The sequence below is a fragment of the Ceratotherium simum genome, chromosome 21, assembly GCF_057802395.1.
Source record: "Ceratotherium simum simum isolate JZ-2026a chromosome 21, ASM5780239v1, whole genome shotgun sequence".
Taxonomy (NCBI): Eukaryota; Metazoa; Chordata; class Mammalia; order Perissodactyla; family Rhinocerotidae; genus Ceratotherium; species Ceratotherium simum.
In genome coordinates, this window is record NC_141920.1 from 28339028 (window position 1) to 28365727 (window position 26700).

The 26700-nt window shown below is 40.0% G+C and overlaps 1 protein-coding gene and 1 pseudogene across 1 annotated transcript; both read left to right on the top strand.

Annotated features, from left to right (window-relative positions):
• The first annotated feature begins 12085 nt into the window (after window positions 1-12085).
• On the top strand, window positions 12086-14540 carry DEFB129 (defensin beta 129). The gene is made up of 2 exons (XM_004433890.2): window positions 12086-12143; window positions 14098-14540. Exons 1-2 carry the CDS (start codon window positions 12086-12088, stop codon window positions 14538-14540), a joined length of 501 nt encoding a protein of 166 aa, XP_004433947.2.
• A 1773-nt stretch (window positions 14541-16313) lies between these two features.
• Window positions 16314-18699, top strand: LOC101387910 (CDGSH iron-sulfur domain-containing protein 1 pseudogene; annotated as a pseudogene).
• The last annotated feature ends 8001 nt before the right edge of the window (window positions 18700-26700 follow it).

Sequence of the window (26700 nt, forward strand, 5' to 3'; positions counted from 1 at the left end):
AATGGCTATAATTAACAAGACAGGAAACAACATGTGTTGGAGAGGTTGTGGAGAGAAGGGAACTCTCATACACTGCTGGTGGGAGTGCAAACTGGTGCAGCCACTATGGAAAACAGTATGGAGACTCCTCAAAAAATCAAGGATAGAACTACCATATGATCCAGCTATTCCACTGTTGGGTATTTATCCAAAGAACTTGAAAACACCAATTTGCAAAGGTACATGCACCCCTGTGTTCATTGCAGCCTTATTCACGATAGCCAAGACTTGGAAGCAACCTAAGTGCCCATCAAGGGACAAATGGATAAAGAAGATGTGGTATATATACACAATGGAATACTACTCAGCCATAAGAAACGATGAAATCCAGCCATTTGTGACAACATGGATGGACATTGAGGGCATGATGCAAAGTGAAATAAGTCAGAGGGAGAAGGTCAAATACCGTATGATTTCCTTCATTAAGTAGTAGATAATAACAACAATAAACAAACACATAGGGACAGAGATTGGATTGGTGGTTACCAGAGGGGAAGGGGGGAGGGAGGAGGGTGAAAGGGATAATTGGGTACATGTGTGTGGTGATGGGTTGTAATTAGTATTTTGGTGGTGAACATGATGTAATCTATGCAGAAATAGAAGTACAATGATGTACACCTGAAATTTTTACAATGTTATAAACCAATGTTACTGCAATAAACAAAAAATTTAAAAAAAAATAGCAAAAAAACAATTAACTTGATTAAAAAATGGGCAAAGGACCTGAATAGAAATTTCTCCAGAGACATACAAATGGCCAACAGTTATACTAAAAGGTGCTCAACATCACTAATCATCAGGCAAATGCAAATCAAAACCACAATGAGAGATCACCTCACACCTGTTAGGATGTCTATTATCAAAAAAACAAAGTTAACAATTGCTGGCAAGGCTGTGGAGAAATTTAGAACCCTTGTACACTGTTGTCGGGAATGTAAATTGGCTCAGAGACTATGGAAAACAGTATGGAGGTTCCTGAAAGCATCAAAAATAGAACTACCATATGATCCAGCAATCCCATTTCTTAATATATATCTAAAGGAAATGAAATCACTGTTTCAAAGGAATATCTGCATTTATATTCACTGAAGTATTATTCACAATAGCTTAAGCATGGAGTAACCTAAATGTCCATTGATGGATGAATGGATAAAGAAAATGTGGTATTTATATATAATGGAATATTATTCAGCCTTAATAAAAAAAGAAATCCTGCCATTTGCAACAACATGGGTGAATCTAGAGGATATTATGCTAAGAGAAATAAGCCGGACACAGAAGAACAAATGCTACATAATTTTACTTAAATAAGGAATCTAAAATAGTCAAACTCACAGAAGCAGAGTAGAATGGTGGTTACCAGGGGCTAGGGGGAAGAGGAAGTGGGTAAGTATTGGTCAAAGGGTACAAAATTTCAGTTATGCAACATGAATAAGTCCTTGAGATATACTGTACAGCATAGTACCTATAGTTAACAATACTATGTTGTATACTTATTTGCTAAGAGAGTATATCTTACTTGTGTCTTATCACTAAAAAAATTCAGGAATAGATTTAAAGATAGGAGGAAAGTTTTGGGGGTGATATGTATGTTAATGGGGTTGATTTTGGTGATGGTTTCATGGCTACATACCTCTCTCCACACCCATCAATGGCACACATTAAATGTGTGCAGCGTTTTGTACATTAATCATACCTTAGCAAAGTGGTTATTTTAAAAAAAAAAAAAGAGAGAGAGAGAAAGAAAGCCATTTTCAGACAGCAGAAAGCTAGCAGAACTACTCTAAAAAAAGGAAAGAAATTTCTTTAAAAAAAAACAAGGGAACTGCACCAGAGGGAAATGGAACTTCAACAATGAATGAAGAGCAACAGAAATGGTAAATATTTTGGTAAATATAATAAACTAGTTTTTCCTCTTAAGTGTTTTAAAATATGTACAGTCATGCATCACTTGACGATGGGGATACATTCTGAGAAATGCATTGTTAGGCAGTTTCATCGTTGTGTGAACACCATAGGGTGCACTTACACAAACCTAGGTGGTAAAGCTTACTACACACCTAGGCCATATGGTACTAATCTTATGGGACCACTGTCATGTGTGGTCCATCGTTGACCAAAATGTCATCATGCAGCGCATGACAGCATAACAATTGAAAGCAATGATTATAACATGTCTCACGGGTTTTTTAATGTATGCAGATGTAATACACATGACAACAGAAAGGGGGTAGCATGGAGGAACTTAGACAGTGGTAAGGTTTCTACATTCCACTTGAAATGATAAACTATTAATTCTACATAGATTATGAAAAGATAAGATTATATATTGTAATCCCTAGAGAAATCACAAAAAAAATATATAGTCAAGAACCTAATTAAAAAATTTTAGGGGCCAGCCCTGTGGCGCAAGCGGTTAAGTGCGCATGCTCTGCTGTGGTGGCCCAGGGTTCGCCGGTTCAGATCCCGGGTGCACACCAACGCACCACTTGTTAAGCCACACTGTGGTGGCGTCCCATATAAAGTAGAGGAAGATGGGCACAGATGTTAGCCCAGGGCCAATCTTCCTCAGCAAAAAAAAAAAAAAAAAAAAGGAGGATTGGCATCGGATGTTAGCTCAGGGCTGGTCTTCCCCACACACACAAAAAAAATTTAAAGGGATATTAAAAACATACTCAAATAATCCAAAAGAAGGCAGAAAAGGTGAAATAGGGAGAAGAAAAACAGAGGGAGCCAGCAGAACACAAGTAATAAAATGGTAGACCAAAAGCCAAACATTTCAATAATCACAGTTAATGTTAATGGTTTAAACATGTAAATTAAAAAGGTTGATTGAGTTTTTTTCACTAGACAATTAGTGACCCATAAAAGGGCCACAGCTTATCTTAACACTTTTTTAATTGTGGCAAAATACACATAACATAAAATTTACCATCTTAACCATTTCTAACGGTACAATTTAGCAGTATTAAGTACATTCACATTGTTGTGCACCAATCTCCAAAATTCTTTTCATCTTGCAAATCTGAAGCTCTTTACCCATTAAAAAACAACAACTAATTTTCCCTTCCCCTCATCTCCTAGAAACCACAATTCTACTTTCTGTCTCTATGAATTTGACAGCTCTAGGTTCCTCAGATAGGTGAAATTATACAGAATTTGTCTTTATCGTGACTGACTTATTTCATGCAGTACAATGTCCTCAAGGTTCATCCATATTACTGCACATTTCAGAATTCCCTTCCGTATAAAATCTGCATGATATTCCATTGTATGTATATACCACATTTTGTTTATCCATTCGTCCATCAATGATAGTTGTGTTGCTTCCATCTTTTGACTATTATGAATAATGCTGCTATGAATATTAGTGTATAAATATCTCTTCTAGACCCTGCATTCAATTATTTTGGGTATAAATCCAGAAGTGGAATTGCTGGATTATACAGTAGTTCTATTTTTATTTTTTGAGGAACTGCCATACTATTTTCCATAACAGCTGCACTATTCTACGTTCCCACCAACAGTACACAAGGGTTTCAATTTCTCCACAACTTCACCAACTCTTGTTATTTTCTGGGTGTTTTTGGTAGTAGCCATCCTAATTACTGTGAAGTGTTATCTCACTGTGGTTTTGATTTGCATTTCCATGATGATGAATGATGTTGAGAATGAATGGATTTTTTTTAACTATATGCTATTGGTAAATATATATATACATTTTATATGGTAATATAAGTAGACTCAAAATAAAATGATGGAAAAAGATATACCATGCAAACACCAATCAAAAGAAAGCTGGAGTGGCTACGTTAATATTGGACAAATTTGACTTCAGATCATGGAATATTACCAAGGAAAAATGTTGATTTATAAAACAATAATAATATTAATGTTTTGGGTTAAAAATGATACAACTAAAATACACAAAATCCATTATGAATAAGTCAGGAGAGGTGGAGTTATAATGTTCCAAGTCTTTGTAAGGAGGAGAAAGATAATAACAAATTTTAAATTTTGACAGGTGAGTATATATGATAAAATTTCTAAGTTAATGGTTAAATGAACAAAATAGAGACTGTACCTTCCAAACAAGGGATAGAAACAAAAATTAAAGGGAAAATATTTAATCAATCAAAAGAAAGCAAGGAGGTTCTGGTTCAAGATGATGACGTAGAAGGATCCTGAACTCACTCCCTCCCAGGGACACGTTGAATCTATAGCTACATATGGAACAATTTCCTCTGGAAAAAACCCAAAAACTAGCTGAGTGACTCCTACACATTGGGCAAACAAGAAAAAACCCAGAGTTTGAACCCCACATCTGGCACCCCAACTTTTAAGCCCTGCACCTAAGAGATAAACCCTCAAAACATCTAGTTTTGAAAGCCAATGGGATTTGTGTCCATGAGACCCACAAGGTTGTAGCAAATTGAGAAACAGTTTTTAAAGTGCTCACAAGGACACACCCTCTCCAGGGCCCAGCACGGAGGCTGCTAGCTGACTAAGAAGCACCCAGACTTTCTGTGAAAGAGGCTTATTTGCACATCTAAGGCATCAGTCTAAGAGGCAGGCATCTAATTTAACATACATCTAGAGGTCTACTAAAATACTCTCCAAGGACAGAAGCCAGTGGGCACCATATTTGTGCTCTCCCTTTGCCTCACTCCAGCTCACCAGGATCTCCCTGAAAGGAGCTCATACACTCCTCTGATGCCTTGATTTTTACGGCTGCTGTACAGGGGACACCTCTAGATCACCCGCCTCTGGTTATCAGCAGGACTTTCACTCACAAGTCCCACAGGACTGTAACAAACAGAGAAAGACTTCTTAACCGGATTACACCCCCAGGGCACAGCAGAGAGGCAACAGACTGAGGCACCCAGTCTTCCTGTGAAGGAAGCCTATTACCTTATCCTCATAGCTGCGGACTGAAGGGTAGGCTTCTGATTAAACACACATCTAAGGGACAGCTGCAATTCTCGCCAGACACCTCGGAGGGCAAATACTCCTTGTGCTCTCCCTCTGCCTTGCTACAGAGCGCCAATATCTCCCCGAGGGGAGTTTGTACACCACTGCATGTCCCAGTTTTTATGTCGAGTTCCCTGGTTTTGGTGGCGGCACCCAGGGGACATCCCTTGATCACCTGGCTCTGGTGGCCAGTGGGGCTTGTGTTCGTGGGCCCCATAGGACTGTAAAAAATGGAGAGACAGTTTTTGGCTGGCTACCACCCCCAGGGCACAACACAGAGACAGTAGACTGACACATACACGCCCCCATTCTTTCTGTGAAAGAGGTTTACTTCTTGTCTTGGAGCTTCCGCCTGAGGGGCAGTCTTCTGATTTGGCGCAGTATAGGGGACTAGGGAGGTGCTCTCCAGAGATGAAAGTTGATGGGTACAATATTTGCATGTTCTCTATGCCTCACTCCAGGTTGCCAACGTCTCCCAAGGAGGAGCTTGTGTATTCATCTAGCACCCTAATTTTTGTGGCTGCCATGCAGCAGACACTTCTTAATCACGTAGTTCTGTCGGCCACTGGGACATGCACTCACAGGGACTGTGGGACTGTTATAGAGAAACAGTTCTTAACCAGCTCTGTTCCCTGGGGCACAGCACAGAGACAGCAGTGTGAAAAGCACCCCTAGCCTTTCCATAAAAGAGGCCTATTAGCTTATCTTCATAGCTGTGGCCTGAGAGGCAAGCTTCTAATTAAACACACATCCAGGGGATGACTACAATCCTCTCCAGGGAGCAGGAAGGCTGGCTAATGCCATCTTCACACTTTCCCTCTGCCCTGTCCCAAGTCATCTGTGTCTCCCAGAAAGGAGCTTGTGTACACCTCTGGCACCCCAGCTTTTGTATCTGTCACCCAGAGGACACATTCCTTGATAGCCTGGCTCTAGCGGCCAGTGGAGTTTGTGTTCACAGGTTCACTGGGGTGGTATCAAAAAACGAAACTGTTCTTAACTAGCTATCACACCAAGGCTCAGTGCAGAGGGGGCAGACAGAAATGGCCATTTCCCAGTCTTCCCCTGAAAGAAGTATATTTATTTACATACTTTAAAAGCTGCTGCCTGAGGGTCTAGCCTCCAATCAGCCTGAATCTAGGTGCTGACTGAGATCCTTCCCTTTGGGACACTGAGAAGTCTTGGCACACCCTCAACTAATGGGAGCCACTAAAAATAAATTGGGCTGCTTGGGCGATCACAAAGGTTTGCGAGACAACCAGAGCTAAGGCAGGGTTGAAAGATAAGGTTCATCTCCTATATGAGGCCACTCCCTCAAGACTGGGAGAAGTGGCTGTTTTATCTAATGCATAGAAACCAACACAGAGAATTGAGAAAAATGAAGAAATAGAGGAATATGCTCCAAACGAAAGAACAAGAAAAAAACTAAGAAAAACATCTTAACGAAATGGAGACAAGTGATTTACCAGACAAAGAGTTCATAATAACAGTCATAAAGATGCTCACCAAGCTCAAGAGAAGAATGGATGAACAAAGTGAAAATTTCAACAAAGACATAGAAAATATACCAAAGTACCAAATGTCATAAAGCTTAAGAATACAATAACTGAGCTGAAAAATACAGTAGAGGAGTTTAACATCAGACTAGACGAAGGGGAAGAAAAGATCAGTGATCTTAAAGACCAGGCAGTGGAACTCACCCAATCAGCAGCAAAAAGAAAAAAAAAAGAAGGAAGAAGAGTGAAGATAGCTTAAAGACCTATGGAAAAGCATCAAGTGGACCAACATTCACATTATAAAGGTCCCAGAAGGAAAAGAGAGAGAGAAAGGGGCAGAAAACTTATTTGACAAAATAATGGCTGGAACAGAAGCGGACATCCAGATCTAGGAAGCTAAGAGAGTTCCAAGTAAGATGAACCCAAAGAGACCCACACCAAGACACATTATAATTAAAGTGTCAAAAGTTAAAGACAAGGAGAGAATCTTAGAAGCAGTAAGAAAAAAACAACTTGTTACGTACAAGGGAACCTCCATAAGACGATCAATAGATTTTTCCTTAGAAACTTTGCAGAATAGAGTGGCACAATATGTTCAAGGTGCTGAAAGAAAAAATTGCCAACCAGGAATACTTTACCCAGCAAAGTTGTCCTTCAAAATCAAAGGAGAGGTAAAGAGTTTTACAGACAGGCAAAAGCTAAAGGAGTTCATCACTACTAGACCAGCCTTACAAGAAATCTTAGAGATACTTCTTTAAGCTGAAATGAAAGGGCACTAATTAGTAACAGGAAAACATATGAAAGTATAAGTCTCCCTGGTAAAGGCAGATATATAGTAAAATTCAGAAAAATCCAATATTGTAAAGGTGGTGGGTTAATCACTTATAAAGCTAGTTTGAAGGTTAAAAGACAAAAGTGGTAAGAATAACCATAACTACAATAATTTATTAATGGGTACACAAGATAAAAAGATGTAACTTGTAACATCAAAAACATAAAATGGGGAAGAGGGATAAAAATTGTACAGCTTTAGAATACATTCGAACTTGTTGTTAACAACTTAAAATAGACTGTTATAAACATAAGTTGTTTTATGTAAGCCTCATGGTAACCACAAAGCAAGAACCTATAGTAGATACACAAAAGAGAAAGAGAAAAGAATCTAAGCATATCACTACAGAAAATCATCAAATCATAAAGGAAGAGAGCAAGAAGAAAGGAACAAAGGAATAACAAAACAGCCAGAAAACAATTAACAAAATGGCAATAAGTACACACCTACCAATAATTACTTTATGTGTAAATGGAGTAAATGCCCCAATCAAAAGACATGAAGTGGCTGGAATGGATTAAAAACAAGACCCATCTATATGCTGCCTACTAGAGACCCATTTCAGATGTAAGGACACACACAGACTGAAAGTGAAGGTATGGAAAAAAGATATTCCATGCGAATGGAAACCAAAAGAAAGCTGGGGTAGCTATACTTATATCAGACAAAATAGATTTTATGATAAGACTTTAATAAGAAACAAAGAAGATCAGGTCCAGCCCTGGTGGCCTAGTCATTAAGTTCAACACACTCCACTTTGGCAACCTACTTCAGTTCCCAGGCGTGGACCTACACCACTCATCTGTTAGCAGCCATGCTATGGTGGTGGGTCACATAAAAAAAAAAAAAGAGGAAGATTGGCAATGAGTGTTAGCTCAGGGAAAAGCTTCCTGAGCAAAAAAAAAAGAAACAAAGAAGATCATTATATAACAATAAAGGGGCACTCCAACAAGAAGCTATAACATTTGTAAATATTTATGCACCCAACAATGGAGCACCTAAATATATAAAGCAAATATTAGCAGACCTAAAGGGAGAAATAGACAGCAATATAATAATAGTAGGGGACTTTAATACCTCACTTTTATCAATGAATAGGTCATCCAGACAGAAAATCAATAAGGAAATATTGGACTTAAACTACATGTTAGACCAGATGGACTTAACAGATATATACAGAACATTCCATCCAAAAGCAACAGAATGCACATTCTTCTCAACTTCATGTGGAACATTCTCTAGGATAGATCATATGTTAAGCCACAAAACGAGTCTTAATAAATTTAAAAAGATTGAAATCATATCAAGTATCTTTTCTAACCACAATGGTATGAAAATAGAAATCAATTACAAGATGAAAATTGAAAAACTCACAAATATGTGGAGATTAAACAACATGTTGGTGAACGACCGATGAGTCAAAGAAGAAATCAAAAGAGAAATCAAAAATTACCTTGAGACAAATCAAAATGGAAATATGACATACCAAAACTTATGGGATGCAGCAAAAACATTTCTAAGAGGAAAGTTCATAGTGATAAATGTCTACATCAAGAATCGAGAAAGATCTCAAATAAACAACCTAACTTTACACCTCAAGGAACTAGAAAAAGAAGAACAAATTAAGGCCAAAGTTAGCAGAAGGAAAGAAATAACAAAGATCAGAGGGAAAACAAATGAAATAGAGACTAAAAAGGCAATACAAAAGATCAATAAAACTAAGAGCTGGTTTTTTGAAAAGATAAACAAAATAGACAAACTTTTAGCTAGACTCACCAAGAAATGAAGAGAGAGGACTTAAATAAAATCTGAAATGAAAGAGGAGATGTTACAACTGCTACTACAGAAATACAAAGGATCATAAGAGACTACTATGAATTATACACCAACAAATTGGATGACCTAGAAGAAATGGATTAATTCCTAGAAACATACAACCTATCAAGTAAGAATCATGAAGAAATAAAAAATCTGAACAGATTGGTTATTAGTAAGGAGATTGAATCAGTAATCAAAACCTCCTGACAAACAAAATTCCAGAACCAGATGGCTTCTCTGGTAAATTCTAGAAAACATTCAAAGAATTAACACCAATCTTTCTCAAACTCCTCCAAAAAATAGAATAGGAGAGAACACTTCCAAACTCATTTTACAAGGACAGCATTACCCTGATATCAAAACCAGATAGGGACACCACAGGAAAAGAAAATTACAGGCCAATATGCCTGATGAACATAGATGCAAAAATCCCCAATAAAATATTAGCAAACCAGATTTAACAATACATTAAAAGAGTCATTCACCATGATCAAGTGGGATTTATTCCAGAGAGGCAAGGATGGTTCAGCATCCACAAGTCAATCAATGTGATACACCACATTCACAAAATGAAGCATAAAAATCGTATGATCATCTCAACAGACGCAGAAAAAGCATTTGACAAAATTCAACATCCATTTATGATATAAACTCTCAACAAAATGGGTATAGAGGTGATGTACCTCAAAGTAATGAAGGCCACATATGACAAGCCCACAGCTAACATCATGTTCAACGGTGAAAAGGGGAAATCTTTTCCTCTAAGATTAAGAACAAGACAAGGATGCCCGCTCTTGCCACTTTTTATTCAACACAGTATTAGAAGTCCTAGCAAGAGCAGTTGGGCAAGAAAAAGTAATAAAATGCATCCATATCAGAAAGGAAGAAGTAAAACTGTCACTATTTGCAGACGACAACATTTATGCATAGAAAACTCTAAAAATTCTACAAAAATAAAACTGATAGAACTAATAAATGAGTTCAATATAATTGCAGGATACAAAATCAATATACAAAAATCTGTTGTGTTTCTATACACTAATGATAAACTATCAGAAAGATAAATTAAGAAAACAACCCCATTTTCAATTTCATCAAAAAAAAGTAAAATACCTAGGAATAAATTTAACCAAGGAGGTGAAAGAGCTGTACACTGAAAACTATAAGACACTGATGAAATACATTGAAGAAGACACAAATAAATAGAAAGATATTCCATGCTCATGAGTTGGAAAAGTTAGTATTGTTAAAAATGTCCATACTACCCAGAGAGTCTACAGATTCAATGCAATCCCTATCAAAATTCCACTGGCATTTTTCACAGAAATAGAACAAACAATCTTAAAATTTGTTTGGAACCACAAAAGACCCCAAATAGAAAAGCAATCTTGAGAAAGAAGAACAAAGCTGGAGGCATCATACTCCCTGATTTCAAACTGTATTATAAAGCTATAGTAATCAAAACAGTATGATATTGGCATGAAAACAGACATATAGGTGAATGGGGCAGAAAGAATAGAGATCCCAGAAATAAAACCATGCATATATGGTCAATTAATTTACAACAAAGGAGCCAAGATTATATACAATGGAGAAAGGACAGTCTCTTCCATTAACGGTGCTGGGAAAACTGGACAGCCACATTTAGAAAAATGAAACTGGCCCACTATCTTACACACCATACACAAAAGTTAACTCAAAATGGACTAAAGACTTGAATGTAAAACATGAAATCATAAAATTCCTAGGAGAAAACATAGGTGGCAACCTCCTTGACATCGGACTTGGAGACAATTTTTTGGATGTGACACCAAAGCAAAGCCAACAAAAGTGAAGATAAGCAAATAAGACTACATCAAACTAACAACCTCCTGCACAGCAAAAGAAACCATCAACAAAATGAAAAAACAACCTCCCAAATGGGATAAAATATTTGCAAATCATATATCTGATAAGGGGTTAATATCCAAAATATATAAAGAACTCATACAACTCAATAGCAAAAACCAAATAATCCAATTAAAAAATGGGCAGAGGATCTGAATACACATTTTTCCAAGACATAATATGGCCAACAGGTACAAGAAAAGATGCTCAACATCACTAATCATTAGGTAAATGCAAATCAAAACCACAATGAGATATCACCTCACACCTGTTAGAATGGCTATCATTGAGAAGACAAGAGACAGTAAGTGTTGGAAAGGATGTGGAAAAAAGGGAACCCTTGTGCACTGTTAGTGGGAATGTAAACTGGTTCAGTCACTATGGAAATAGTAGGGAGGTCCCTCAAAAAAGTAAAAATAAAACCACCATATGATCTAGCACTTCCACTTCTGAGTATATACACGTATATTGAATCATTATGTTGTACACCTGGAACTAATATAATGTTATATATCAATTATATCTCAATTAAAAAAAAAGAAGTTCAAGTTATGCCAAGAAGTGCCTCTCACAAATTCATTCAACAAACATGTACTGAGTTCTTATGTTGATCCAGTACCCATGCTGGCCACTGGAGTCACCAGTACAAAAAAGACAGTCTCCATCCTCCGGAAGTCTATGGTTATAGCGATTTCTGCTCTTCTGATTCTCGCACACCAAGTGCCTTAGGCATAATTAGACTGACCAGTAGTGAAGCAAGTATATTACTCTTGTCCTGCTCAAACATTAAGGAGAGATATAAACACCTTGCCCTTTCTTTAATAAATTATATGTCTTATATTTCCCCCCTAGAATCAAGAACAAAGAATTTGCTGTGTAGAAGTGTTCAGGAAAGGCTGTTCTCAAATAGAATCAGAGAAAACACAACTGCTGTGAGTTTTGGCTGCACTTCACTGCTCATGGCCTAAGGCCATGAAGAGGCCAATAAAGGCTGGAGCTCAAGAACGCCAACCCAGATCCAAGGCTTCCTCTCTGGCACCCAGCCATGAAGCTCCTTTTCCCTGTCTTTGCCAGCCTCATGCTTCAGTACCAGGTGAACACAGGTAATATGGAATCCTGGGTTTAAGAGGGGTTGATGTGAGGAAGCAGGGATTTGGCTGTCCATGACAATGGGAACCCAAAGAGATGCTGAAAGACGAGATGCCCAAAAAGATGGCTGAAGAGTTTACCTATTGCATCAGTCATGCACCATCCCCCAGGCAGCCCCATAGGCCCCAACCCCAGACTATGTCTGATGGGGACACACAGGGAGCCACAGAGAAAGTAGGTTGTTTTTTGTGTACTCAGAAACTATCCAACATATAAAGCTGACTTCCTGCCCTACACGTAGCTATCATCTGGGACTCAGCCCAAGTCTACCTCATTTTTGCTCTATTTCTAATTTAAACCATCTCTTAAAGCAAAGGTTCTTATCAATTTTTACCTTGGTATAATAAAGAAGAGATCCTTACCCATATGCTCAAAAAAGTCTCCTCTTAGCATCCAGTAAACAGGTCTATGTTCTCCATTTCAACTTTTTCAGATCTTTACCGAGTTTCATCCCTTCTCTCAGCCTTTGTCTTCTTGGAAACCCCCAAATTACCCCTAAGAGCATCTAGGACCACATTGTGGCAAAAGGTTGAACCAGAGGATTGGCCATTGTTTTTTGAAAAGAAGAGAGAAGCATTGAGACTTATTTCAGATTAGAATCACCTGGCTATTTGGAATAATTGGCAATAGGTCAGAGAAGAGAAAGTGAAAGGCTCAACGATGTTTCTAATGTTTTTATCTTGGGACCCTAAGAGAAGAGTGGTAACATAAGCAAGTATAGCTGTGTCATCTTGGGTAAAGTCACTTAGCAAACTTGAGCCTCAAATTCCACATCAGTACAGAGGGTTTAATCAATCGAGCTGCTTGAAATACAGGAATTTTACTGTTTTGTCTTTGGTGAGAAACAATGTTGAAATTTACATCAACATTAGATGCTACATAAATGTCTTGTTATTTATGAAAAATCCGTTGAATTGTTAAGATGAGTAAGGGAGAACTTTCTTGATTCAGAAAAAGAGATGAGACATTGGGATGGAAAAATCATCCAGCAGATGAAGCTGAGGTACTAAACTGAGCAGGGAATTCAGAGCTATAGATAACAATGTGGGAGTTATCTTGATAGAGATGAGGTTAAGGCTATGATGATGAATAAGACCTCTGAGGGACAGAGTGTCCAGAGAGGCCGAAAATGATAGAACACCATGCCCCAGGAACCACAGGTCAAGTGACTGTCAAGGAGGGCAAGGTCATGGACTACTGGGTTTGGCAAGAAGCCAGCACTCCTGAAAGTCCTATTGATTCCCTTTTGAAATTCTTTCTTGGATTAACTTCATGTCAGATTTTACTCTTCTTAATATTTCCTAGGATCGTGGGGAGAGAAAGTGGTGCCCTACAAGTGTCTAAGATGCTAAGTAGGAGGTCTAAAATCCTATCCTGAAGCAAGTAATTAAGTTCCCTTTTCTTTTTTAAAGATTTTTAAAGTCACTCAATGAGGGGAGACTAGAGAGGAGATTTATTCATTTATTTATTTGGTGAGGAAGATTGGCCCTGAGCTAACCTCTGTTGCCAATCTTCCTCTTTTTTGCTGAGGAAAATTGGCCCTGAGCGAACATCTGTGCCCATCTTCCTCTATTTTGTATGTAGGATGCCGCCACAGCATGGCTTGTTGAGTGGTGAGTAGGTCTGCACCCAAGATCCGAACCCGCGAACCCTGGGCTGCCAAAGCAGAGCGTGCGAACTTAACCACTACGCCACCAGGCCGGCCCCTAGAGGAGATTTATTTTGGATTTCAGAGGTGTGTAGAGACTTTCTTGGCCTGCCGGATGCCTCCATTAACTTCCCTAAACACTGTACTTAAAATTTAGCATTAAAGAAATTCCTTTTACTCTATTCCTCTCCCTCCAGCAGTTTTAACATCATATTTAGTTATTAACCTTAGCCCAATGGTTTTCTCTTTTCTTTGCGCAGAATACTTGGGCTTGAGAAGATGTTTAATGGGTTTGGGGAGATGCAAAGACCATTGTGCCGTGAATGAAAAAGAGATACAGAAATGCAAGAAGAAAAATTGTTGCATTGGACCAAAAGTGGTTCAACTGATAAAAAGCCACATGAATGAAATGTCTCACATATTTGAAGAGGATTCCCAAGAACTGCGAAAAACTACCAAGAATTCTAATGCTGTGATGCAAACGAAGCATCATATTTTATCTTCTCTCCCCAAAAGCAAAAGTACAGGTCCTTTGGCCAACATCAACACCATCATCGTCCCAAATGCCATCCCTGTGAACTCTGCCACCATCAACCCCATGATCTCAGGAAAGATTATACACACTGCTGCTTCTCCCAAGAGTGACACCAAAAGAAGCAGAGATTCAGCTACCAACTCCCCACCACCAGCACCACCACCATAGACACTGCCGCCACTACGACTGGAACTGGAGGAAACAGATGAGCAGGGATGTGGGTCTTTCCCTTAAAACACCAAGTTCCTCTCTATCTTTGCTATCTATAAAATGAGACAGAACTGTTTCCTCCGTCATCAGTCATTGAATAAATACTGTTTAAGCACCTGTAGTTTATATAATGTTATCGTTTTCACAGGGACCTCACAAAGGAGATAGAGCTGGAGAGGGATGGAATTTTAGTTTACAGGCCCAGACAAGCAAGCGCCGGGAATGGTGACCACAGCATTGAATTTGGCCCGTGGATGGCCCAGATTAGGCCTCTGTAACAAGGATTTATGGGTCTCCTATGGTGTGCTTTTCTTGGGGCAATAGGAAGGAAGACATCAGGGGACATATTTTCTTTTTTCATAGATTTTGGAGGAAAGGCCCATTTGTGAAATAGGATGTGGGGGGACAGAGTCTACCTTCTCCACAGAAGAACATAGCCTAATTCATGGAGCCATTTAAGACAAAAATATGGGGGAGTAGGGGCACGGAAGTGGGGGTAAAGGAGAAGGTGTAGGACTTCTATCTCTGGGCCAAGATGTTTCTAACAAGATTCCCAACGGGACAGCACGCAATAGGTAGGGTGGTACTTCCAAAAGATATGGAATGCAGACCACAAATGCAAACCCTGTAAGTAATTCTGAATTTTCTAGAAGCCACATTCAAAAAAGTAAAATGAAATAGGTGAAGTAAATATTAATAATGCATTTTATTTAATGCAGTAAATCCAAAACATTATCATTTCTGCATGTAATCAATATAAAAATTATTTGAGATATTTTGCATTCTTTTTTTGTACTAAGTCTTTAACATCTCATATGCATATTACCCTTACAGCACATTTCAATTCATACTAGCCACATTTCAAGTGCTCAGTAGTCCCACGTGGCATGTGGCTACCACATTGGACAGGCCTAGGTTAGAGAATTTTGAGGGCACAGGTAGCTATAGGACTGTTAGGCAAAGGAGATAATGCTAATCTAGAGAAGACAGCCATATTTCTGAAATCCGTGATATATAATTTAAGAGGATAGAAGTTCAGGTCTGATGCTCCTGAGCTAACATTCTGGTTCTAGCACTTTTTAGCTAGTTCAAGGCTCTGCGGCCTCGAACAAATCACTTAACCATATATAAGCATCCATTTATTCTTTCATAAAATAGAGACGTAAACATTATATTATATCCCAGAATCCACTTCATTATGTCCCAGGTCATACTTCCTCTTATTGCCCAAATTATAATGGCGCACACCCCTATTCCAGGCTTTTAACATATTCCTCTCTGCTACATTATCACCTCCTTCAATTTAAAGAACACCTTCCCTTAACCTACTGGTTCGTTACTACAGCGTCACCCTAAGGAAGGCAAAGGTTTTCCCACAATGCTCCTCAATGATACTAGAATGCAACTTTTTAAAATATATTCCTCAAAGTTTTTGTACAACAGAAAAGAGTTGCCACACAAAGAATAACTTCAACTCCTGGTAGATACATGTTCCCTGAAAAACCTCAAGTATATCTTATGGGCAAAGTATATCTTATGGGCATTAGATTCCCTGCCTGCTACAGCTATTTGCCAAACTCTTGAAAGTCCGGTTTACCTGCCCACAGTTGTAGCGCTCTCTTCATTGTCTACCCACAGAAAGAAGAGAAAGTTTCTTTCTCAATTAAGTTTAAGATCTTCTTTTGAGTCCTCATTTCCTATCACAGAACTCACCCATCTCTCTCAGGAGAAATGATACTGGAGAATATCCCTTTCCTTCAGGGAAATCCCACATTCACTGTACTGGTAAGTCTCCAATATCTGTTCTCTCCTTTCACTACAGTAACAGAACTATTCCTAATGTCAGCTGGCCAAGGCCAGCCAGAATAAAGGCTACATTTCCCAGACAGAACTGGTTATTCTTCAATTCAGAGAAGCCAGAACTGGCAACCTTTGCAATTGCTCATTAATATTCTTGGCGGAAACATTAGATTTTCCATTTTAAAGGCAAAGAGGGGCCTTTTTCTAAGCCTTGGGAACCCCACAGTGACTGGAAGCTCTCCCTTGGGTTCATCCCAGCACACCTGCCACTCAGGGTCTACGAGGTTAGGATTCACCCTGGCACATCCAGTGCTGCCCCCAAACCCCACCATTCAGGGGCTGTGTGACTCTGAATTTTTCAGCTTCTCTGAGCCAATATTCAAACTCAGACTGATCAAATTAGAAGCCCATGAACATTCCACTAACTAGCACTGCTTCTATAGAGCACTTCAAAGTGAGTCATCCAGAAATAAATAAATACATAAATAAACAAACAACCTGCTACCCTACCCTGAACCATGTATGAAGCTGAATCCCTGCTTTTGCCATATAGCATGTTACTCTCATACATGCTGTTGATGTTGCTGCTCCTATGGCAGGAGAGAAAAGAGGACAGGGCTGATGAGGAAAAGAGGGCTCAGGGGTGAATCCTAACTTATTAGAAGACCCTCCCTTTACCAACCATTTGCTTATAATGGCCCAATCTCCAGTCCAGAACTACTTTGAAAATATTTATGATCATGAATTGTCACTTGTAAAAACTGTAAAGTTAGAGACTATTATGAGTGTATATAAATTAGGTTGGCCTGTAAATAACCTAAGATGATGGAGAGAAAGGCATTAAATAAAACTATAGATTAAAAGTTGGGAGCTGGAGATAATGTCCAGAAAAGATGTTAATTTTAATAAAGTAAAAGCCATCGGTCAATAGCTGAGGCTCAGAAAGTAGGAAGGAGTACGGAGGGTCCTGGAGGACAAAGCAGGCACACAGCAGCTGGCACTGCTTGGCTCGGCTCCAGCCTGTACCCAAGTGAGTGGATCGAAATCTGAGCAAGAAACAGCATCATTGATGGCTTCCCTGCTCTCTACTCATCTCCTCAGAGAGACGGAGACTGTTCTGGCCTGTCCTGCTCCCATGGAAGACAAGGGCTTATATACTTTCTTTGACAGCATACTAAATGAGCCAAGGACCATGTTATAGACGGAACTGTGTCCCTCAAAAAAATTCATATGTTGAAGCCCTAACCCCCAATGTGGCTATATTTGGAGATAAGGCCTTTAAAGAGGTAATTGAAGTTAAATGAGGTAATATAGGTGGGGCCTAATCCAATATTACTGGTATCCTTATAAGAAAAGGAAGAGACACCAGGGATGTGCTTGCACAGAGGAAAGACCAAGTGAGGACACAGCAAGTAGACGGCCACCTACAAGCCAAGGAGGAGACTCGGAGAAACCAAACCTGCCAACACCTTGATCTTAAACTTCCAGGCTCCAGAACTGTGAGAAAATACATTTCTGTTGTTTTAGCCACCCAGTCTGTGACATTTTGTTATAGCAGCCCTAGCAGACTAATAGAGGCCGTAAAAGAGATGGTATCCTTTTCCTTCTGTCTGAGCTCTGGGCAAAAAGAGGTAGGAACAACAGATTCCTCTTAAAACGCCCTAAGCCTCTGCCTCCTTTCTGGGTTTGTCAATCACTGGCTGTGGGCAAACTGAGCAACCTTAGTAAGATTTTTGTACTCAAACCCAAGATATCAGTTTATGTAAAGCATGGTCACGCTTGACTGTTTATCGTTAACTATGAGAATAAAACTCACAGAATGCATAGTGGAAGGCAGCAAGCGTGGCATGATTATTTAACTGTTGTCAAATCATTTGAAGTTTTGCACACAAACTGGCTTTGAATTTACTAATACCAAAAATTGCTATTTTGGGGGGAAGGAAAAGAGTCCATGTCTGCTCAGTGTCCTGTACACACTCTTTGTGAGTGACAGCGCCGTGAGCCTGACTTCCAGTTCCAGCAAATGAGTTGGACGGATCACAGCAGTTACCATGGCTGCTGGGACAGCTGCGATTGGTTATTTAGCTTACAACAGACTTTATGTTAAAGATCCTTGCAACAAATCTATGGTAAGTTTTCAAATCCAGAGAAATATCCCCAGGATGCCTTTGACATGGAGGATTTGGGAGATAAAGCTGTGTAGGGCCATTATTGGAGATCTGAAAAGTTTCCATTCTGTGATGGGTCTCACACAAAACACACAGAAGAGACTGGAGACTACACGGGACCTCTAATCACCAAGAAAAAAGAAACTTAAATGGATAGCTTTTTCTTTTGTTTTTGTTTGTTTGTTTGCTTGTTTAGTGAGGAAGATTCAACCTGAGCTAACATCTTCCTCTATTTTGTATGTGGGTCGCCGCCACAGCATGGCGGATGAATGATGTAGGTCCACACCCGGAACCTGAACCTCTGAACCCCGGGCCACCAAAGTGCTCCTAAACCACTACACCACAAGGCAGGCCCCTAAATGGATAGTTTTGATGCTGCAAACCAACTTGTCATGATGTTACCTGATCGTTTAATTAGAATGACTACCGCTTCTAATTCACCCCCCAGGAGTTCTAGATGTGGTGTATTGCAAACCACAACTTTCACATTCAAGGCATTTGCCTTACTTAACACATCATGGTGCTCATTTGCAAAAAAAAAAAAAAAAAAAAAGGAAAAACCAACCTCATGGCCTGCGTGTTATTTCGGTCTTCTAAGGATCTGTTTCTTTACGTTTAAAATAATGACATTAGAATATAGATGTATGTAGAAGTTAGTTAACACATTAAATTATCCTCAAAATCAAGTATATGCAGATTGTACTTATTAGTTTCGAAGAAAAAGTATCACCCTTTCACATTACTTAGTTAACCTAGAAAGTAAATTGTGTGTGATTAAGTTACATTAATTTCTTAATACAATCTCGGAAAAATCTGTTATGACCTTGATTTTCTTCTTGACAGTGGTAATGACATTGAGAAAATATGGCTTCTGTGTTTTCACTCAAAATGAACCATGAATGTTATTCAGCTTAGCTGTAAGTGGGCCAGGTCAATAATAAAGGGGTGGTAACTTCTTCGTATTCATTTTTAAAAAGTACATTCTTTACATTTCTTCTGCCATCCAACAAGTATTTATTAGCATTTACTCTTTGCTCGTGTCTGGGCAAGACACCAAGGATTAGGAGATGAATGGTCTCTAATCATTTCTATACTTTAAAACACACACAGTCAACTAAGATAGAGAATAGATAAATGACTACAGAACAGTGAGATGCGTACAGCGAAAGTGATGCTCACTGCCACCTGTAGGAAGAAAGAGCCTCCAGCCCTGGGTAGGCAAAGGGGAGTGGGTGCTAAGGATGTGGAAGAGAGGAAACAGCAGTGGGTTCCAGGAAGAGCTGAGACCTGATCTGCTCTTAAAGAATGAGCAGAGTTAGGTAACTCTAGGGGGTGGAGCTTTGAGAGGTGCAGGGAGGTTCAAGGCCTCGGAGATTGCAGAGTAAGGGGGCGAGGCGAGAGTGGGGAACAACAGAATGTACATATTCACAGTTGCCAGAGATTCTGGGCAGCTTTATTTGATCTCCGGGATTTGAGTAGGATAGCGTGAGGAAGGCCCGTCTAGTAATCCAAGCCCTAAAGTCAGTGACAAGAAGACCTGAGGGACTTTCATCCTTGACCTCCTCAAGGTTATTAGGCAGCACTCAAGTCATCCTTTACAAACGGGGTGCATCTAGTGTCTGTAGAACTCAGAGAAGATGCTAATGGTGTTTCTGGTCCTGAGAAAGTGAGAGATAGAAGTCTAATTTCTACTGGGTGATTTCAACCTTTGCTCTGACCCTCACTCCACTCCACCTCCAGAAAGAAATATATCTATATCCCAGAGTTAGCCCTCTTGGACACTGAGGGTCAGAGGAAACCTCTGCTTCCAGAGTGCCCCTCCCCACCTCTAATCCAAGACAGATTATTTCCTCTTGCTCCCTGGCCCTGCTCTCTCACCCAGACTCTCTGGGAGTCTGCAAGCCTACACCCACTTAACTATTAACCGATCCTTGTTAAATGCTGACTGATCAGCAAAGGAATATGTAAAGAAAATCTGGAGAGAGGACTTAGCTCTCTCCCCCTCTCCCAAACCAAATCAACTTCTGAGTCTGCCCATCACACTACCACCTGCCCCTGACCACAAGTTGGGTGCTCATCCAAGGCCTCCCCTATTTTGATTGACATTGGCCTGGCCAAAGTGATTAGTGCAGGTGAGGGCATATGGCTCCAGCTGGACCAGTCAGAATTCTGTCCCAGGATAGTTCCATTTGGAACTAGGCTCTTGCCTCAGGGGCCTCATCCTCGAAAGAAATGAATCTAGTGCTGCTTTGGGCCACATTCTCCACCACACAGAGAAAGCCTGTGTGCAGAATGGGAGAACAAGATGAACACCCAGAGAAAAGCATGTGGTAAGAGTCTTGATGATGTTGAAATCACTAGACCGAGCCTGCTTGAAGCAGCCACATTTCTAGACACCTCAGATACTTGAGCTGATAAATGTCTTTTTGTGCCTAAGCCGTTTTGAGTTGCTTTTCTCTCTATTGCAAATGATCCCTGTCTCCTTTTTAGTCAGGGAGGCTTGTCTGCGGTGATCACTGCCTAACACACAAACAAGCACACGCCACGAGGCTGTGCCTACTTCATATGCTTATCCCAAGGATTTAGGATATAAAGTTTGAACATTCATTTCAATCAATGAGAAACTCCATGAGACATTTCCACCACAGATTGGTTGAAATGCCTTGGTGTTGGCCTGCAGAGCTCAAGCTGAGCTAACCAATAAGCTAAGGCCAGAACTAGAAGCCTGACGCTATAGTCTGAATGTTTGTGTCCCCTCAAAATTCATATGTTGAAAAATCCTACCCCTCACTGTGATGGTATTAGGAGGTGGGGCCTCTGGGAGGTGATTAGGTTATGAGAGCAGAGCCCTCATGAATGGGATTAGTCCCCTTACAAAAGAGACCCCAGAGAGCACTCTTGCCCCTTCCACCATGTGAGGATGCGGTGAGAAGATGGCCCTCTATGAACCAGGAAGCGGGCTCTCACCAGATACTAAATTTGCCAGCACCTTGATCTTGGAATTCCCAGGCTCCAGAACTGAGAAATAAATGCCTGTTGTTTAAAAACCACCCGTTCTGGGGCCGGCCCCGTGGCATAGCAGTTAAGTGCGTGCGCTCCGCTGCTGGCAGCCCAGGTTCGGATCCTGGGTGCGCACCGATGCACTGCTTGTCAAGCCATGCTGTGGCGGCGTCCCATATAAAGTAGAGGAAGATGGGCACAGATGTTAGCTCAGGGCTGATCTTCCTCATAAATAAATAAATAAATAAAATAAAATATAAGAACCACCTTTCTATGTTATTCTGTTATAGCAGCCTGAACAGACTAAGACACCTGGCCAGTTACCCCAGGTTTGGCAGGTACAATGTAAAGAACTAAGTGATCAGAAGGCTGAGAGGGTGATGGAGAAAAGTAACCTGAGGACAAGGAGGGCTACTTAGATTCAGTCAGGACCTATCTGAGAGATCATCTCCCTGGACATAAGCACACCTGCATCATTTCATCACACATATAGTAATTGTCCTCAAAAAAAAAAGTGTATTCCTCACATGATAGAATGAGAAAAATCACCAATTTGCAAGCCCAAATGAAAAACTTAATTCAGATAAGGATCATAAATGGATACTAAATTAGGGGAAATGTTGATGAAGAACTAGGTATTTGCATGGTGTCAAAGTTTTACCCCATAAATTATTAGCCAGTGACAAAGGAGGAAATGTAACTTAGAAGGTAGAAATCCAGCTGCACCACCTTAATCCAGTGTTCAAATTTACCATTCCTAATCCCGGCACATTTCAAAATTGCGTGCCTCTTAATGGAGTACAATACAAAACACACAACACCACCCAGGAAATACTATTGCCAAAAATGTTTAACCTACATTAACTGAAGCCTGCATACTTAACTGTAAGTTTACAGAAAATTCAGAGAATAAATGAATAAATTAAACAGCATCACAAGGAAATAATCAGACAAATCAAGAATCAAGTTTTCTATAAGAAAACTGCTCTGGCTCTTGAAAACACAATGTAATGAGGGGGAACAAGATGGGTGACTACTCTAGATTTAAAAAGAATGAAGAGACACAACAACCAAATACAATGTACTGTCCTTAATTGGATCCCAGTTTGAAAAGAAAAGAAACTGTAAGAGACAATTTGGGGCAATTGGGGACAATTGAATACGAAATTAGATGACACTGGGTATTACTGTTAATTTTGTTTGGTGTGATAATAGTATTGGGATCATGTCAGAGAATTTCTAATATTTTTGAAGATGCATTTGATGTATTTAAGAGTGAGGTGTTATGATATCTGTAAGATATTTTTAAATGGTTCATAAAAATATATATGAGAGAGACAAAGCAAAGATGGGAAAATGTTGACAATTGTTGAATCTGCGGTAGATAAATGAATGGTCATTATTACACTATTCAATCTACTTTTCCACATGTTCAAACTTTTTTAAAATAAAATGTTTTACAAACTATACTTCTTAGTACACAGGGTTCAGCTGCTTTGTTTTAATTTTAGTAACCTAGAGGAAATCTATCCCCAGAGAAAATTGCTATTGGACACCTAGTGTAAGCCAGCACTGTGCCAAATCATTTACATCAATCACTTTATTTAGTCCTTAAACAGCCCTATTATGAAGGGAGGATTATCTCAATTTGACAGATGATGAAACTGAGGCATGAAAGGGCTGAGTCTCCTAAGATCACAAAGCCAGTGAGTGGTAGAGCTATGGCTGTCTTAGGACATCCAACCCCTGAGTCAACCTATTAACCCCTTGCACAAGACTTATTCTCTCAACAGCAAGGAGAGAAAGAGACATAGAAGAGAAACCTCCCGTTTCTCCCAGGACTCTCAGCCTGCTAAGAACAAAGAGGAGAAAGCATTTCCCTGATAAATTTCTAAAAGTCCAAAATCTCATCCCAGTCTTGTTGGCTCAGAAACCCAATTCTGTCATCACACTCAGAGTGACTCCATTTCTCACACTAAGCAGGTTCAGGAGCAATAAATATACATCAGACACCAGCTTACTCTTTTATAAATCACAGAAACCAAAATATTCAAATTTCTGGGGGCTGGCCCCACGGCCTAGTGGTTAAATTTGGTGTGCTCCACTTTGGCAGGTCAAGTTCAGTTCCTGGATGTGGACCTACACCACTCGTTGGCCGCCATGCTGTGGTGGCGACCCACATACAAAATAGGGGAAGATTGGCACAAATGTTAGCTCAGGGTGAATCTTCCTCAAGCAAAAAGGGGAAGATTGGCAACAGATGTTAGCTCAGGGTTAATCTTCCCCAGGAAAAAAAAAAAAATTCAAATTCCAAATAATTAGCAAACTCTTTCTGCCTAGCCAGGCCTATCCAGAAAACCCAAACATAACTAGAAGTTTGCTGAGTCAGAACTATGGAAATTGATTAAATTAATTAAGAGCTTAGCATGACATAGTCCGGTGGATCCACTAGAAGGTCAGCTCCTGAATGTAGGTACTTTTTGTGCCTAGAACAGAGTCTAGCACATTAGTAGGTGATCAACGAATGTGTGGTGCATTAAGAATGAGTGAACATATACTGCAATAGGACTGTCTTGCCAGTGAGACCGGGAATACTTACAATTCTATGGCCATCTCCCTCTGACCTAGACAGTCTGTAAGAATGCTATGTCCGCCAATAGCCTCTGGGGCTCTCTTTTGTCCATGCTGCCTCTGCAGACCTTGCCCTTCTGCTTGGCACATTCTTTCTTTAGCTAGATGAGCTCCTGTGGTCTTCACTCTACTTTTTCCTCTGGCTACCTCATAAGAAAGGATTCCCGATTTGCGTCCTCTGGCTGCAGCCTCACTTTGTAACATTGCTGTTATTGCCCTAGTCATGACCTTGACACCTTTCCTCCTGCAGAGGGGCCAGCCTCTCAAACACAACCTTTAGAGTCTGATTGACATGGGTGTGGATTTTATTTCTGCCACTTACTCATTGTAGGACCTCTACTGAGAAACTTGAATTCCCATTGACTCCAATTCCTTATCTGCAAAATGGGGAGAATATTCCTTGCCTTGAATAGTTACTAAAAGTACCAAACGATATAACTTATATAAGACACCTGGAACACTGTGGCCCAAAGTTATACCTAATAGAAATGGTTCCCTTTCCTTCCATGTCATAAATCAGGACAGCGCTGTGTTCATCTTACAACGTTTCTGGTCTTTCTTTCATTCATCTGACAACTATTTAATGAGGACCTAGTATGTGTCAGGTAAGTGCTAAATTCTTGGGACTCTGAAGTGAACAAGATAAATAAAGACTTGCTCCCATGGGGATTACATTCTAATGGCAGAGGACAGGCATAAAATAAAAAATAAATTAATATATTATGATGTAAAACAAAGAAATGTCCTTTAATTGGTCCCATGTTTTTGGTTTACTATAGACCCAAGTTCACAGGGGCTGTTATGCATGTGACAATATGTAGAGTAGTACTTAACATTTCCTCCATCCATGGGTCTCTGAATGTTTGTTTTCTTGGGCGTGAATTTCTTTCTCATGGGAAGGAGTTGTTCTCTTCCATCCACTCTCAGTTCCTTGTTTGTTAATTGGTCCATCAGTGCAGTGTATCTTACCCTCCAACAATTGACCATCCCAATTTGCATCTGGAAGAAGCAGCCTAGGGTTCATTCTCAGACCCACTTGCTTTCCTCTCTCACCCAGAGCTGAGTGTGCCTACCTACGCCAAGCTGGGCTGACCGTGAAAATGGAAAAGACACCATTTCTACCCTTCAGGAACCCTCAGTCCAAGGGTACAAGAGGCTTTGCCTCTTGAGACATCTTCAGGGTGTTATAAAGCACCACATCACACAGGGTTCATAGCTGACTGCTCCAGACTCCAAAAGAAGTCAGCACCTCCACCAACCATGGATCTCCTGACTCCTGAAGAAAACTAAATGCTGAAGTGAGGGTCTACGCGCACATGAGGCCACCCTCTCTGAGCAGTGCTCCATCACAAAACTTCCTCTCCTAATCTTGGCTGCCCATCTGAACATGACCCCAGGAAGCTCAGTTAGGGTAAGAAAAACACCTGAGTAAGAAAAAGGAAAGCATGGGAGAGAGGGGATGACCCTAACCATGGAGCCCCTTGGAATCTAAATATCCACAGAAAGAAGAGGGCCCAAGAGTAGTTTATTGCTGCCCAACATCAAAAATGCTTCATTTCAGGACAGCTCCATGACGCTGAATCCAAAACTGTGTCTCTGATGAGGCACCCAAAGGCATCATCAGGCCCTTCAAAGTTAGCAGTCACCTGTAGCACCCTGAACCGCCCTCACAAGTCCAGCCAGACTCCTCTTGACTTTCACACATAACAGCTTTTTCCAGTAAGTGGTAGTTTCCTTCCTTGCAGTGATGAGCCCTCAAAGTAAACTCTTATTCTGGGAAGGAGAGTAGCTTTGACTTTGTTGAGATTTATTTTGTTTTAATTTGGGAGGAGAGAGAGGAAGTTGGTGAGTGGTCCTTAAAGGACTTCCTCTGAGCTCTGAAAGGGCTCCCTGGTGGCAGAGAATTGGAATTCATTGTACAGATCTGTGGTCCATGTCATCATCAACTTTGGGATTCCTCAATTGGAGTGAAAACCTTCTATCAGTCTTTGTCTTTCTAGACAAATTTTAGATGTCCATATGGGTGACTTTTAATGATCAGAGAAAGGCTGAAGAAATAAATTGACAGGGAAAGACAGGACAAGACATATTTTAGAGGAAGAATTACATTAGTAATGATTTTATTGGAGGCGGAACAGGTAGACTTACGGTTTTAGCTTGTGGACTGAGTGATCTTTATCAGATTAAGGGGGTTGCATTCTATTCCTAGTGTACTTAGATTGTCTTGATGACTGTTGGTTTATATTAAGTTTGAAGTCAGAAGGTGAAAGTCCTCCCATCTTGTTCTTTTTTCAAATTTGTTTTTATTATTTTTTTCCCTTGTTATATAAATGAAAAGATCAGCTCATCAGTTTCTGCAAAAAAATCCTGCTCACATGCTGAGAGGGATTGTGTTGACTCTATAGTCAACAAAGCATATGAAGAGATGTTCAAATTCACTGATAATCAGAGAAAAGCAAATGAAACTAACAACGGCATGGTAAACTTAGAAAGCTGGATAATGGCACACGTTAGGGAAG

Coding starts and splice junctions, on each gene's coding strand:
- DEFB129 (XM_004433890.2), top strand. CDS start 12,086: ATGAAGCTCCTTTTCCCTGTCTTTGCCAGCCTCATGCTTCAGTACCAG. Junction 12,144..14,097: donor TCAGTACCAGGTGAACACAG/GTAATATGGAAT, acceptor TTCTTTGCGCAG/AATACTTGGGCTTGAGAAGA.